The sequence below is a fragment of the Prosopis cineraria genome, unplaced genomic scaffold, assembly GCF_029017545.1.
Source record: "Prosopis cineraria cultivar Desert tree isolate PC_DT_omini unplaced genomic scaffold, ASM2901754v1 PC10, whole genome shotgun sequence".
Classification (NCBI taxonomy): Eukaryota; Viridiplantae; Streptophyta; class Magnoliopsida; order Fabales; family Fabaceae; genus Prosopis; species Prosopis cineraria.
In genome coordinates this window covers 2,532,280-2,547,162 of record NW_026555341.1, presented here as the reverse complement: position 1 = coordinate 2,547,162, position 14,883 = coordinate 2,532,280, and the positions used below count along the sequence as shown (strand labels likewise).

Sequence of the window (14,883 nt, the reverse complement as noted above, 5' to 3'; positions counted from 1 at the left end):
AGAGAAAGAAGAGGCATGCCAAAACTCTCCTAGGGTTTACTTGGGAATGACTTTGGGAGCATTTTGAAGGCTACAAACACCCAAGTATCATACTCTTTAATCTCTCCATTTCTTCTACATTTATGAGTTTATGGTTAGAGTTCGATAGTAAAAGTGAGATTTCAATTCATATAGGTTATGGATCTAAATTTGTTGACTCAAATGGAGTTAATGGAGGTAAATTAGAGTATCTAAACCTAGGTATAATGATTTTTAGTGTCTTAGGTTATTGGGGCACCATTAATGTCCGAAAATCCCATTTATTATGGGTGGTTTGAGGTTGTGATGCCATTAATGGAGATTTAATGGCTCATTACTGTTATTAAGGGCTAAAAGTAATTATTAAATTTAATGGTTAAGTTTCACCTCTTGTAAAGTGAATGTTGGCCAATTTAAAAATAAAGATTGAAGGTTCAAATGTTTGAGTTTGTTATGTTGATGGAATTTAATTTGGTTGATTATAGTTTTGACTCTTGGTCATCTATTGGAGTGAAAATTCAAAGTTGAAAGCTAGGTGATTGAGGGGTAAACCTTTGACTTCTCAAAGGTTTGAGGTAACCGGAGAAAAACTCTACTTTAGGTAGTTGTATATTAATTAATTGTTGAATACAAATTATGAATATTACATGTATAGAATTGACTGTTATAGTAAAAGGTGCATATTACTTTCATCAACTGTATGAAAAAGTTACTTTTGACTTGAAAATGCAAAATGCAAAGTCAAGAGGATCTTAACTATGAGCATGCTTTTATTGTTGGAAAAAAAGATAAATGGGATGACATGTAGAGATAATTGTTTGTCAATGAGAAATGAATTTTGAGAAAATAATGAGAATACACACTTGAGTAGCACAAGGTCGTGAGTCCAATGTGGTTGTTGTAAAAGTAAGTATATGAAAACAAAAAGGTGAAAACAAGTTAGTAATGATTATGGCATGATCAGTGACGGGAGTTCACCTAGAAATTCAGGAGTAGAGAAAATTTATATAATATTTAGGCTAACCTCCGATGCACGGGGGTATAGTCTTATCCCACTGTTTGTCGAGGGACTGTTCCATAGTTTATCGAGGAACTATAACCTAGCTATCTCCACCGATTCAATGAAGAGAGTAGCCTAGGATATGAGACACCTCAGGGATTTAAAAATGGAAAAAACTGTGATTCGAGAGTGAGTCTTATGATCTTTGGTCGGGTCATACCTCATGATTGGTGAGTTTGGGTAGTCCAATGACACGAACGGAGCTCTAACCCACAGTTTTAGTTTGAAGAAATAAAGAGGATATAATGTTGGTTGATTATTGCCTAAGCAAATATATGACGTGTCATACGTGTTAAATTGTGGCAGGTCGCAAGAGTATGGGTCATTTCAAATATCTGAGAACATGGTAACAATGCACCTAATTATGTGAGTAAAGAAGTTACAGAGTGATAAATAATAAATTGTAATATATGTGGACTTGTTTACATATTTGATCTCCTTATGCATGTATTTATTTTATAATTGATATATAACTGCATAGGGTAGGTTTAACTTTGATTACTGAGTGACTAGACTCACCCCTCTTATTTAATATTTTTCAGGCTCCAGCTCTAGTGTTAAGAGGGAGAAGACTAAGGAGGTGGGGAATTAGCATATTCCTTTTGTATGCCTTTAGTTTAGATTTAATTGTATAATAGCATATAAATTGCCAAGTCTAGAATGTATATCACCATACTTGCACTATTTTGGTTGTTGGAAATGTTAAAATTGTATTTTGGGCTCCTAGCTTTTGGGTATGTTGATATGTGTGTGTATGTGTGTTTATAGGGCTAAAATATTAGTACAAGTGTAGAAATGAAAATTTGAGCATGTTTTGAATGATTTGAATTAAATGCAATGGCAAATTACCTTCTCCTTTGTTTTTGGTAAATTAGGGTTGAGGAGTGAATTTTAGTTATACTAATGTTTCGATGCTTGTGATATGTTATACTGATAGTCTTAGGTCCATTGGACATGATCCAGGTGTTAGGAAAAGCTTTTGGTGCTTGTTAAGGGTTTTGGACACCCATTTTTGTGTAAAAGTATTGAAAAGTGGTTAAAATGTGTTTGAACGTCCAACTTCTTAGTGCGACTTGTTTTGGGGGTGAAACCCATGCCATTAGCTAGTTCATATAAAAAGCTTTTCGTAGACACCTAGATCTCGTCATTCGGATGGAGAATCATGATGAGTCAGAAGTTTTTCTGATTTTTGCTGTCAAATGACAGTAGAACCAGTGAAATTTCATACAATATGCCGCGGGGCATGGCACCTGAGCCGTGGCGCGTGGTACAGAGAGCAACACATCGCGGCGCAACATGCACGACCCATGACGCATGGCTTTGAATTACAGCACATGTTTTGTTTTTCAACCGTTTTTGACTTCTTTCACTCCTCTGAACTATCTCATACTTTAGAAACTTATTTTTACTCTAATATGAAAGATTTTGATCAATTTTAACTCGTTTTTATTTAGAAAACTTGGGATCCCTTGCTTTTGAATTAAATCTTAGTAATCACTCTTTAAGCTAATCTTTTGATTACCATGTGTTCCATTTGTTAATTGTATTTAGTGGAGTGAGAACGTTTCTACACACAAATAAATATGAAAATATTTAAACCCTAATATATTTTTGCATGTATTTTTAAAATCTATTAAAAACTTCACAAACACACACGAGAAATATAAGATTATACAAGAGATATGCAGGACTTGTTTGGTTTTGTTCTTATTTTTTTAATTTTTTAAAATCATTTTGTAAACCAATTTTTTAAAAATTTTTAAAACAAAACAAAACACAAATTTATTTTATTATGTTAATTTAAAATAATTTTAAAGTTAAAAATCCAACCAATAGTAAGAATTAATATTGGTTGATAGTGATAACTTAATATAAAGATTAATCATAACTAAAAAAAATTTCCAATGATCATTGCTTTAAAAATAAAGTAAAAAAAGCATTAAGATGTTTCTATTTTATGTTTTCAAAAACAAAAAATAAGAATAATTTTGAAAACAGTCAACTTCAAAATATGTGCTCAAAACAATTTTTTTATTTTTATTTTTAAAAACTAAAAAACAAACTGGACTTTTGTATTTAATTTATTTAAAAAAAAATTTTTCTTATTTTTAAATTTTTTGATTGAATAAGTACGAAAGAAACTAACCACAAGCACTGAATAGTGCAAGAGTCTTGCTCAAGAACATGCAGCAAGAACGTGGGAGCCAACACGACAGTACACAGCCCTCAGAGTCGTCCATAGCTTCACGAGCCAAGGTATCGGCAACTTCGTTCACACTTCTTCTGCACCATCTCACCTCAATCACCCACTCTCGATCTAATAAAGAAAATCTTTGTTGTATTATTTATAAATAAAAAATATTAAAAGTGGTGAAAAATATTAAATTCAACTTTTATCTGATTCAAACTCTATTGATTAGTTAGGAGGCTTCTAGCTGATATAATCCATATCATATAACCAAATCAAGCAAACAATTCAATATTTATTATATTTTATATTATGATTAATTGATTATATTTTTCAATAATATATTATTGTATATAAATAATAAACTCTTATTATATCAATGATAAAATTTTTATATATCAATATAAGTTGGCCATATTTTTAAATTTTTAAAAATTTAGTCTATATTTTTTGAACACAAGATTTTTTAGCTAGTAGACCAATTTGTCCTTTTAGTAGTTATCAAAACAGTTTTTAAAATTTTACAACAATATTTTACTTACAAAATTTTATTTTGATTTTATGTGACATATTGATTGAAATTTATAAATAATATGGTTACACATATACAATAATATTTTCTCCATTTTTTAATATTTTTATTTATAAATAATAAAATGAAGATAAGAATAAATATTTAACAGAATCTGAAAATAAAAACAAATATTGTTATTCTAGTAAGATGGCCTAAATTGTTTGGGCTATAGTCTTGGGACAATCCGATAAAAGCGGGAGAGGGATTCCTCCCTTTTCTTTCCCTCATTTTTCCTCCTACCATTGATTTGATTTGATTTTATTTAATAAATTTATTTTAATTATAAATTTAATGAAAGGTAGGGATTAAAAAAAGGGAAAGAAAATAAAGGGAGGAACCCTTCTCTGGATAAAAGCCGCACAGATTTGGGCGGTGAAGATTAGGAAAATAAGGACTGGAATAATAATAAAGAAGTGGAGACACCCTGTGATCGCAAATCCTGTCCGCCCTTACCTTGCTTTTTCCACTTGAGCTATCCTTGACTAATGACATAAACAATTTTTTTTATTTTTTTGGTTTAGTTTTTCTTTAGAGAAAAAAAAAGAAAGAATGACGAGTAAAAGCCTCATAAAAAATTAATATTAAATAGAAATTTTAATGTTAAAAAATATTGAATTTAAAAATTTTAGTTATGAAGAAATCTTAAGTTGACAATGATTTTTTTTTTAATTAAATTGCTTGATATTTTGAAATATCAACTTTACAGTAGTTACGAGTATCAATGAAACGATCTGAGATTGCTTTAATTATTACTTTTATTACTTTCTAAGGTTCAAACTTTTATCTTAAAAAATGCTTGTCATAACCCTTTTCAACGAGACGGAGTGTTGATTGGTGACATTGATCTTTTCATGTGGTCCTTCCTTGTCATTTCACCAAAAAAAAAAAAAGAATTACCTGCATACTTGATTTTTGGGTAAATCCTTATTGCTTATTGTGGGCCGACTTGTAACTAAGAAGGGGTTAGACCTGGTCCAAATATTTCCATGGGCCAACAAAGGGGGCCTTTAGGGGGCCAAGCCCTAAGTTAACCCTAATTCCTCTTCATCGCTTATAAAACGGAAGCTGGAGGCGTAGTCGTCCGCCTCATAATTCACGGCTATACGCGGCTTAGCAGGTGATGAAAATTCAATTTTTCTGGTGTCGCTACCATCGCTGTATTCTACTTTCGATCGTTTAGTTTTTTTTATTTTTTTATTTTTTGTCCTCAGAGGTTCCTTTGTTTTCAATTTTCCTACTGCTTCTTTCAAAATATATTTTGAGGATTGATCGGTGTGGTTTTCTCTATGATGATCAAAGAATGATGACGAGTCCGATCTTTCCATTCTTTAAAATTGTGACGACAAATCGAGGCATTTGTCTGAGAGGAATCCACTCTTTTATCTTCTTATTAATTTTTTTTTATTTCAACAATCCTTTTCTTGTTTGATATCCGACACAATCAATCGATCTGCCGACTGTTCGATTTTTCTTGGATGATATGGAAAGAATATTTTGACATGGTTTTTTTTGTTTGATAAATGGGAATCAATTGCTTGGCATAGTGATGAAAACTCAAAATTATTCATATGATATTCATATGATGATACAAATCCTCCTACTCATTCTGAATGCCGATATTATTCGAAAGCGTTTTGTATTTATGGTTTCGTATGCGTATCTTTTAATTTACGTGGCTCAGCAGTCGTTGAATTGAGATGTTTGAAGAATTTATATTAATTCTCTGAAATGCGTGAGAAAGGCATTATGTGGCTGTGATGATAAGCTTAATCTCTCATTCTCAATTTGTTGAGATTTCGATGATTGTATTTCAAGCACTTTTGAGCTACGTTCTTTCTCCCATTTTGATCAATTTGTTTGAATCCTATTAACATTTGATGCCAAATAAAACCTTTTAAAAATTAATAAAATTATTTTATGAGTTGAGTTTGAATAGAAGCCTATTTATTCAAATCGGCTGCGGATTGAATATAAAGGCTATGGGGTTAAGTCGTGGAGGCTCTTGCTTTTGAATAAAAATCCATGATCCTTTTCAAAATATTTGATAGTAATCAAATATAATGGTGTCCAATGGGATCGATCGGAAATAAACTATCTGATGTGATTCGAATGTGTTATGAAAGTTGGAATGATCAGTCGATGTGGTAAAAGTTGATCTCAATACCCTTTTTTTGGACCTAAAGTATGATGTCATTATTTAAGAGCAAAATACAAAAGCGAACTTAAGCAAGATGAGACACGAGAAGAACAACAAAGCAATCCAACACTAGAAAATGAAGGCCATGCAATGTAACGAAGAATTCGAGTCTCACAAGCTAAGTGGATTCTTGGTTTTCAGGGAGGGCAGGACTGCTAGGTATCCAATTGGGACTACGAATCTGCTAGTGTAGGAAAGAAAGTGATTTTGTACCCAGAACCGAACCTATTGGCTTTATTTGGTACATACACCTAAATTTGAAAGAATTGGGATTGAGACTGTGATTAAAGTTTTAAAATTATATTCAATGTGGAGTAATAATGATAGGAAATACTTGTATTTATTTTATTTTATAATTAAATATAAATTATTAAAGGACTATAATACTCAATTTAATTAATAAAAAAATTCTAGCCCTAATAGATTTTTTCTCTGTATTGATCTAACCCCAACTCTTCCTTGCCTTTGCCATGATCACCACCCTCTTCCTTTGTCGCAATTACTCTCTTCTTTCAAGTTGCAAGTAAGAAGCATGGGAAGCAAGTGCAGAGCTAATTGCTTCAAGGTATTGAGGAAAGCAACCAAGAAAAATACTCTTCACTCCCCCTGTGCATAGATTAGACAAGGATCTCTTTCCAAGAAGGCCATCTCTCCATTCTCCAATCACATGGCTATGGGCAACAAAATCTTGATAACTCATCCCAATTTTAAGGAATAAGAATTTGAGGAAGCATAGTTCATTGTGCCTAACGGTGAAGAAATATTCGGACGATGTCTTTACCTAACGAAGCTTCTTGATGGACTGAGGGAGTTCAAAAGGTGAAGGGCTTCGCAATGGCGATGACAGATCGTAAGCTTCACAGTGATGGAGAGGATGCTCTATTGAGAGGCGAGATCAAGCGATGAAATTCAGAGGGGCATTTTATTTGAAAATTATTATAAGCAATGATATTTTTGTCTGAAAATTTTCCAATCCGCGGACTAAATTTTCAATATCAGGTGGAGGTTGGGTTTGAGTAATCTCATATAAGTAGGATTGAGCAATTTCAAGTTAGCCCCAATCCTTCATACCAAACACATTAATTTTGGGCCTTTCTCAATACCAATCCAAATTCAATCCTCTATTCTTTCACACCAAATAGGGGCTTAGATCATATAATCAGTGATAATGGTAACAACCATCCACTGGAAAACGAGATTCAACAGGTCAGGTAACATCTTTATGAAGGAGGCGACATTGAGATTCGCTACTCTCCCAGGAAAGCAATCATATATGCAGAAATAGTAGTTAAAATAGTCCATAGCCAGGATAAAACTCTCCAAATCCTCAATGAAGCACCTGACAAGTGATAGCTGCAAAGCAGTTTTTTCAGCTTGTTCACAATGTTACTAGCTAAGGACTAGACTTTTTCTTATACTCTAAAGATGGCAATCGAGCCCTTCCTTCCTTCCTTGGCGTTGATGCTGCACAACAAATACGTCGGTGGGGTACTGGAGTCAAAGAAGAAATAAGAAAAGAGTATATGGTTTTGAATACTATGCTGACATCCATTTCCGTTGAAAAACACAAATTTCTGCGGCCAGCTTGAAGACTCCCCCACCAAAAAAAAAAAAAAAACTAAATGTGAAACCGACTAATCCTGAAGGACGATTAAGCGCTCTGTTTACTGATTTTTATTAAGTGGTAGATATACTGCAGAGCAAGGTCATGCTTCAAAAGTCAAGTTTGCAGCGAGAATTACTTTTTTTTTTTTTTGGACACCAGATCTCGAACTAATTGGTGCTTATAGTGCCTTTGCAATATGCATTTCCTTTTGAAATTATGAATCAACTCAGTGAGGTTTTGTTTCTGAAAATGACTATTTTTATCAGTTTTTTAAGAATGGCGACAAATTATATTTGACTTGGCCCCCAAAAAATTTTTAAAAATGGATTTTGGGAGAAGGTATCTTGATCCCAAATGAGAACCACGCAACGTGGGCCATGAAAAATGTAAAAAATAATTAGAAAAGGGAAGTGGAATAGTTATAGGCTTGTAGCAGGAGGCATTAGCTTGAAGCCTTAAAGCAGCCAATAAGAGGAGACCTTATCCTATCCGTTATCTTGGAGCCACAAGAGCCACGAGATAATAATGAAAAATCCATTCTGGGCCAACACAGAATGCCGCACTAGTTAATCTCATTGAAGCACCGCAGAGATCAATTTGTGGCAATCAACAATGGCAGCCTCACTCCAAGCCACGGCTACCCTCATGCAACCCGCCAAGGTGGGCGCCTCTGCTCGGATCAGCTCCTCTGCGTTCAAATCCACCCACGCTATTTCTAAAGCGTTCGGTTTGGAACCCGCTGCAGCCAGGCTCACCTGCTCTCTTCAGTCTGATCTCAAGGACTTGGCTCACAAATGTATCGATGCCACCAAAATCGCTGGATTCGCCCTTGCCACCTCTGCTCTCGTCGTCTCTGTATGCTTCTTTCCCTTTCCTCTTTGTTTCAATTTCTGAGGCCTTCGCACTAATTTTGCCTTATTATTCCTTTTGTCCCCGTTTATAATTTCTCTTTTTGTCCCCCGTTGAACTCATAATGAGATCATCTGCGGTGTGTTGGTTGCATCAATAAACTTAATTTGTTCAGTGGCAGCATATGATCTTAATTATCAGTCATTCCATTCTATTACGCTGCATATTTATTTGCCTCGAAAGCATGGTGCGTAGTGATCGTGAGCCTGTGGTCTAAAATAAAACCGTCAAAGTTCGTGGTTGTAGTTTTTATTGTGGCGCACATTGGAAATAAGTTTTGGCATCAGGCATCTGCTTATTCAGATGATCATGTGTTTTAACTGTCTAACTTCAACTCAATGGCAATCATATAGAGGGCTGAATTGCTGAACCTTTTAGGAGCTAATTTAGGTTGAGAATTTGTGGAACTGTGGAGACCTGACTATAGTTGTCATGAATATGAGAATGTTCTTGTTGCTGTTTTGGATTCAGGGAGCAAGTGCGGAAGGTGTTCCGAAGCGATTGACGTACGACGAAATCCAGAGCAAGACATATATGGAAGTGAAGGGAACCGGAACGGCGAACCAGTGCCCGACCATCGATGGCGGAGTGGATTCGTTCGCCTTCAAGCCTGGCAAATACGAAGCCAAGAAGCTCTGCCTAGAGCCGACTTCCTTCACCGTCAAGGCCGAGGGAGTCAACAAGAACGCACCCCCTGAGTTCCAAAACACCAAACTCATGACCCGCTTGACCTACACTCTAGACGAGATCGAAGGACCATTCGAAGTCACCCCCGACGGCTCCGTCAAGTTCGAGGAGAAAGATGGGATCGATTACGCCGCCGTAACGGTTCAGCTTCCCGGTGGTGAGCGCGTGCCCTTCCTCTTCACCATCAAGCAGTTGGTGGCATCTGGGAAACCAGACAGCTTTAGTGGAGAGTTTCTTGTCCCATCCTACCGTGGATCCTCGTTCTTGGACCCAAAGGGACGGGGTGCTTCAACTGGTTACGATAACGCCGTGGCATTGCCTGCCGGTGGCAGAGGAGACGAGGAGGAACTTGCAAAGGAAAACATCAAGAGCGCTCAATCATCCAAAGGGAAGATCACCTTGAGTGTGACCAAGAGCAAGCCTGAAACTGGAGAGGTAATTGGTGTGTTTGAGAGCGTTCAGCCATCTGATACCGATTTGGGGGCGAAAGCTCCCAAGGATGTCAAGATCCAGGGCATCTGGTATGCTCAGCTTGACTCTTAGACCTTCTCTACTTGCCTTTGTTTTTGTTGGTTCAGATTTTGCTGTAACTCCACGCACTCCCAAGTTTCATCGCGTTTGTATATTATATGACTTCCCATCGTAATGCTTAAAATGGCAGAGTTCCTCCATTTTACTCCGTTTTCACGCTAATGGCATTTTGGGGTTATAAATTATGATCACTGCTTCGTCCAGTTTCGACAGATTTTCCACGATTTCTACCCTTTTATTCTTTTCCTCTGCTCGTTATGCGATACAATATACCATTGGCACTCCAAATATCACACCCATATCAATATTAATTTCCATCCTAGGCACAAGAGTACGGGACTCGCACTTATTTTAAGTTGAGGCCTAATTTTTCCACTTCTTCTGCCAACAGCCATTAGGCACTGTCCATCTAAGACGAATGATATTGTTTTAATTTCAGGACCTTGAAAATATGAAAGCACAGGCAAATGACCTCTTGGATGTTGTTTTCTACTTTTATATTCTTATTAGTTTTGTGAATTAAAGTGCAAACAAAAAATGTTCTATTTTTTAATTGCATATTAAGAAAATGGTTTGAAGAAATGGATTTGAAGGCAGATTGGGTATACCAATAAAAACACAATGCTAGATTGTGGCGATCAGCAACTTGCAGCGCATTGGGGTAGTCAACGGTGGTTAGTAGCAATTGAATAGGTTTGTTGACATCAATCCGCGATGGCTACCGATCGTTAACGGCAAAGGGTGGTGGTTGGTAATGATCAATCGAAGGTGGTAGTGGCAGTGATGGACAATGGTTTGTCACAGGTTGGGTTGATGATGATTGACATAGAGAATGGCAGTAACCATCAATAGGAATCGGTCCAATTAGGAAGAATTTAACTTGTAATCATAAGTTTGTGAGATTAAATTACACAGATAATCTTATTAGTGAGTAACCTGTAAATGTTAATTTAGTCTAGAAATATGTCTTGTCTTGTCCCCAATGATCCTGAGTTGTGAGTATCACCTCGCTTAAACATTTTCATATTAAAAACGGGGGAAAAAAAACAGAACGGTATAACTGCTAAGCCTGCTAGTAATTGTTGATGATGGTTGGTTGCTATTGGCCACGGTATGGTGATAAGTAATAGTTGGCCTGGCGATAGTCCACGGCAGTAGGAACCAAGGGACAAATAAGAGGTTATAAGAGCAAAACCGAAAAAAATAAGAACAAAACAACGTTTAATTATTTTTATTTTCTGTATGTTTAAATAAGAGAGAAACATGTTTTGACTTCTGAGAATAAACATGAATTGCCTATCTAAATAAATTTTTAATTGTAATTTATTATTCTAAAAACACTTGAAAGTTGTCAAGAGGCGTACCCAAAGCTGTTCTCTTTTCACCTTTATCATTTCCGGCTATCGTGGCGGTATTTCCCCTGTGAACGAATCTAATGTACAGAACTCAATTATTTATTTCGAATTGAGAGGGCCCAACATGACTACTAGTCATTGTTCCCATAAATAATTTATCGTCACAACTGAGAACATATTCTCCATTGATCTGGCTTTATTTCTTAATTAAAACAATTAGACGGGAATACATTCATGATGCATGCCGTGATTAATATTGCAAAAAGAAAAAAGAATACTTCAATATATTTTGCACGCCGTTCCCCACGCCCCCCCCCCCCCGGGGTGCCGTAATACTGTTATGGGTGGAGCCCAATGGTGCTTTCCTTTGCTGTAATTTAATGCAAAAGTGGGATTGAAAGGTGCTTTGTCGTGCTAATGACTGTGAGGCGGGGACCCCATCCATAAATGCCACAAAAATTACACGCCTTGTTATTTAATGTAATTTGTTGGATTAGATTAAAGAGCCGCGTACGCGAATCCAGCCAGCCACCGCACCGACGAAACGCATTATGATTTTCTACGGACAATATGACACGATGCCAAATTCGCTTCCTTAATTTCATTCTTCTTTGCAATTCACTCTAAAACCCAACACCTCAGGTCCATTTCATTTGTGTTTCTAGAATTCCATGCTCTCTCCGCTTTAATTTTCTTCCAGTCCTCGTTTCTATTTCTTTTTTCCCCCCTTTTTGGAAATTATTTGCTTCCCCCAACTGTGATTTCAGAGAGAATTCTTAGTCATGTTTAATGAGACGGAGGATTGATATACGATGACCAGCACTTGCATCCACGGATGGACGAGCTGCCGGGAGCATTTGGCACCAGCGCCAGCTTCGCTCTTCGATTGGGGCAGACCGTCTTCTCCTCAGCTTCCCTTCTCTTTATGTGCTTGGATGTCGAATTCTACAGCTACACTGCTTTCTGGTTTGTTTTTATTCCCTTCGTCTCCATCATTTCTGGTATTCTGCATTTATATTCCATAGGATCCTGTTGTTCTTCCCAAACGCGATTCTGGGTCGCTGAATTTGACTTTTTCCCCGATTCTCTGCCTTTCTCCTGACGTGCTCCAGGAAAGTAGGCACCCTTATTAATTTATCATCTTTGCTTCTGTCGTACGAAGTTGCAATTGATAATTGGCTCCAATTTTTTCAAAAGTTGCATGGATATTTATTAGGAATTTAGGATTGACTTTGCAAAGTGTATGCCGTGGCTTGTAAATGAATTATTGCCAAACTATAGGTACAATTACAGGTAGCAGAAAAGCACAGCTATCAAAAGGTTCTAGAACAAGAGTCTGGAGAGGAATGATGAAAGCATGAAACGAGCTAATCTCCCTTTTCGAGTAAGGAACGAACTCCACAAATTTACACCCAAATCATCCCCCCCAAAGAAAAAAAAAAAACAACGCTTCCTCTCCTTTATAGTTGTTGCCTCTATTTTAGGGAAAATACCAGGATATATCCTATAATAGAATGGTGCTTCTCTGCCTTGTGACAGTTCATCCATGCGTCACACGTCACTTCCACCTTCTCATCTCTTGCCTTGATCTCAGCCTTCCATACTATCATTTTCCCGTCATGGGGTTGAGGAAGAAATTAAGTCGTAGAACTTTGGGATTACCTGTTCATGGCTGAGTGTGTTTCTCTGATAAAGGTGTTGAAAATTCCATAGAAGATAAGAAGAAAGCCAAATCATTGATGGTATGCTGCGGATCACTGCTTCAACTCTATAGTGAGAATAGCATTATATGTAAATTGAACTAAACTTTGTGAAGAATTTGTTAACTTGGCCATTTCACTGCCTGATTAATGGAGGCAAAAGCATGAGCGTATGGCTGCCTTCGATATTTCAAAAGTTGTATCGGCCAGTAGATGTGCCTTGGAGTTCATATGTGTAGGTTATGTCTCGTGCTTAGTGTCACCAGGGGTGAGATTTTAAATGTTCTACTTTTTGTGTTGCTCTGCAGCTATTTGGTAACAGTCATGGGTTTGGTTATCCCATGGAGCGTAACATTGTTGGTGGTGGATGCTTACTGTGTCTTCATAAAATGTTTGCCTCATCAACGGAGGATCATATCAATCATCGTCTTGGGAGACATGGTATGAGCAGTGAGTCACCTCTGTCTTCCAGGTATAGTTGTCACAACATTGCACTAATGATATTGAATTTTTCTGCCACAGGTATTGTCTTACCTCTCACTGGCTGCAGCATGTTCAACAGCCAGCGTCACAGATATTCTGCTTGATGTTGGTGGATCCTATTGCCCGCCGAAGTTTTGTGGTAGATATCAATTGTCTGCTGCAATGGCTTTCTTGTCTTGGTTCCTCTCATCAGCTTCCTGTCTTTTTAATTTTTGGCTTCTGCCCATTCTGTAAAGGAATAGCTGGCTTCTTGTGGATAGGTAAAGGAATGAGAAGGGTGCATATGACGAAGTCATTCACCTATATGCTGATATATTTTTGTTACCCTGTAAATAAAATTCGAATGGCAAGCAATAGCCAACAATGTGATAAATAATAATTGCGTTTCCTATGCAAGGGTCAAGAATAATCTATCTCGTTTCTTCTAAAGTTCCTCCTTTTAGGCGACTTTTGGTGCATGTCTTGTGTAGAGTTGATGACTGACTGATGAGACTCCAGAAGGTAATGGCAGTATGGTAGTATTTCATGCTTCACATATAGAGGAAAGCGTTCAAATCTTTTAGTCGTTTCAGCTTAAATTGCAATAACCGATCCTCTTATTGGGAAATGACCTTTGCAAAATAAATTCCTGGAAGAGTAATTATGTGTTCAAAAAACTGAGGCTGAAAGTCATCTATAGCTATGGATATCGGCCTTTCTTAAGAATATGTATGTTTCTGATGGAACTCTACTGCTAAACAGATAAATATGCAGAGATAATAGAGATTAATGACCAACAAATCAGGAGAAATACTGGGGTTTGATAATAATAATCCCAAAAGGCTGAATCAATGTTACAAAAGACACTTCAGCGATTCAAACAAACCCTATTCCCAAGTTACAGCCGGAACTCACAACACTACTGTGGAACCCAAACACATGCAATGCTATCTAAGCATGCCCTCTGGTTTTTGAGAGCCAGTCTCTCCCTTGAACAAAATCCAAAAGTAATGACTCCTCCCCCCAAATGAAACTAACGGCTACTATAACTCAAAAGCAAAGTGCACAGTATTCCACACCAAGTTCTGCTAAAGCAGACCTAAAACCACTATGAGTCAATACTAGGTTTGACTAGCTTTCTCCTTAAGAGTAAGGAGAGCAAGGTCAACGTTCTGCCCCTTAGAAAGATGCTTTCCCTTTTCTTGTATTTTTCTGAATCTCCTCTTATAGGTTTTTCCAGCAAAACAGAGTCTATCATTACCCTCCCCTAAAAGCTTCACCTTGTCCTCAAGGGGAAAATGTGGAAATTGCCTAGCAAAAGCAGCCGCATCCTCCCATGAATTCTCAAAGTCGGGCAGATCTTTCCACTTGACTAAAACTTCCAGCTGGCCGTTCATGAGTTTGCGAGCTTTACAAATGTCTTGAGGCTGAACTTGCAACTCCCATTCAGCAGAAAGAGCAGGCGGAATAGTTGGGATCACAGCAGTAGAGGAAATTGATTTTTTAAGTTGAGAAATGTGAAAGACAGGGTGGATTCTAGCTGTAGGAGGGAGTTCCAACTTGTAGGCCACCTGACCAACCCTCTTGATAACTCTA

The 14,883-nt window shown here is 37.0% G+C and overlaps 2 protein-coding genes and 2 non-coding genes across 5 annotated transcripts; all 4 read left to right on the top strand.

Annotated features, from left to right (window-relative positions):
• The first annotated feature begins 5,121 nt into the window (after positions 1–5,121).
• On the top strand, positions 5,122–5,209 carry LOC129284710 (small nucleolar RNA SNOR75). The gene has a single exon (XR_008586951.1). It is a non-coding gene; the product is annotated as a small nucleolar RNA SNOR75 (small nucleolar RNA).
• Positions 5,210–5,375: 166 nt separating this feature from the next.
• On the top strand, positions 5,376–5,450 carry LOC129284693 (small nucleolar RNA Z105). The gene has a single exon (XR_008586937.1). It is a non-coding gene; the product is annotated as a small nucleolar RNA Z105 (small nucleolar RNA).
• Positions 5,451–8,172: 2,722 nt separating this feature from the next.
• On the top strand, positions 8,173–9,910 carry LOC129322785 (oxygen-evolving enhancer protein 1, chloroplastic). The gene is made up of 2 exons (XM_054969165.1): positions 8,173–8,498; positions 9,024–9,910. The coding sequence occupies exons 1-2, from the start codon at positions 8,256–8,258 to the stop codon at positions 9,780–9,782; spliced, it is 1,002 nt and encodes a 333-aa protein (XP_054825140.1). The 5' UTR covers positions 8,173–8,255; the 3' UTR covers positions 9,783–9,910.
• A 1,697-nt stretch (positions 9,911–11,607) lies between these two features.
• Positions 11,608–13,704, top strand: LOC129322786 (CASP-like protein ARALYDRAFT_485429). 2 transcript variants are annotated; one of them, XM_054969167.1, is made up of 4 exons: positions 11,608–11,767; positions 11,893–12,091; positions 13,134–13,266; positions 13,348–13,704. In XM_054969167.1, exons 2-4 carry the CDS (start codon positions 11,961–11,963, stop codon positions 13,540–13,542), a joined length of 459 nt encoding a protein of 152 aa, XP_054825142.1. In that variant the 5' UTR covers positions 11,608–11,767; positions 11,893–11,960; the 3' UTR covers positions 13,543–13,704. The 2 variants fall into 2 exon arrangements, with proteins under 2 accessions (XP_054825142.1, XP_054825141.1); XM_054969166.1 differs by having other exon boundaries at positions 11,608–12,091.
• The last annotated feature ends 1,179 nt before the right edge of the window (positions 13,705–14,883 follow it).

Coding starts and splice junctions, on each gene's coding strand:
- LOC129322785 (XM_054969165.1), top strand. CDS start 8,256: ATGGCAGCCTCACTCCAAGCCACGGCTACCCTCATGCAACCCGCCAAG. Junction 8,499..9,023: donor CCTCTGCTCTCGTCGTCTCT/GTATGCTTCTTT, acceptor TTTTGGATTCAG/GGAGCAAGTGCGGAAGGTGT.
- LOC129322786 (XM_054969167.1), top strand. CDS start 11,961: ATGGACGAGCTGCCGGGAGCATTTGGCACCAGCGCCAGCTTCGCTCTT. Junction 12,092..13,133: donor TACAGCTACACTGCTTTCTG/GTTTGTTTTTAT, acceptor GTTGCTCTGCAG/CTATTTGGTAACAGTCATGG. Junction 13,267..13,347: donor TCATCGTCTTGGGAGACATG/GTATGAGCAGTG, acceptor TTTCTGCCACAG/GTATTGTCTTACCTCTCACT.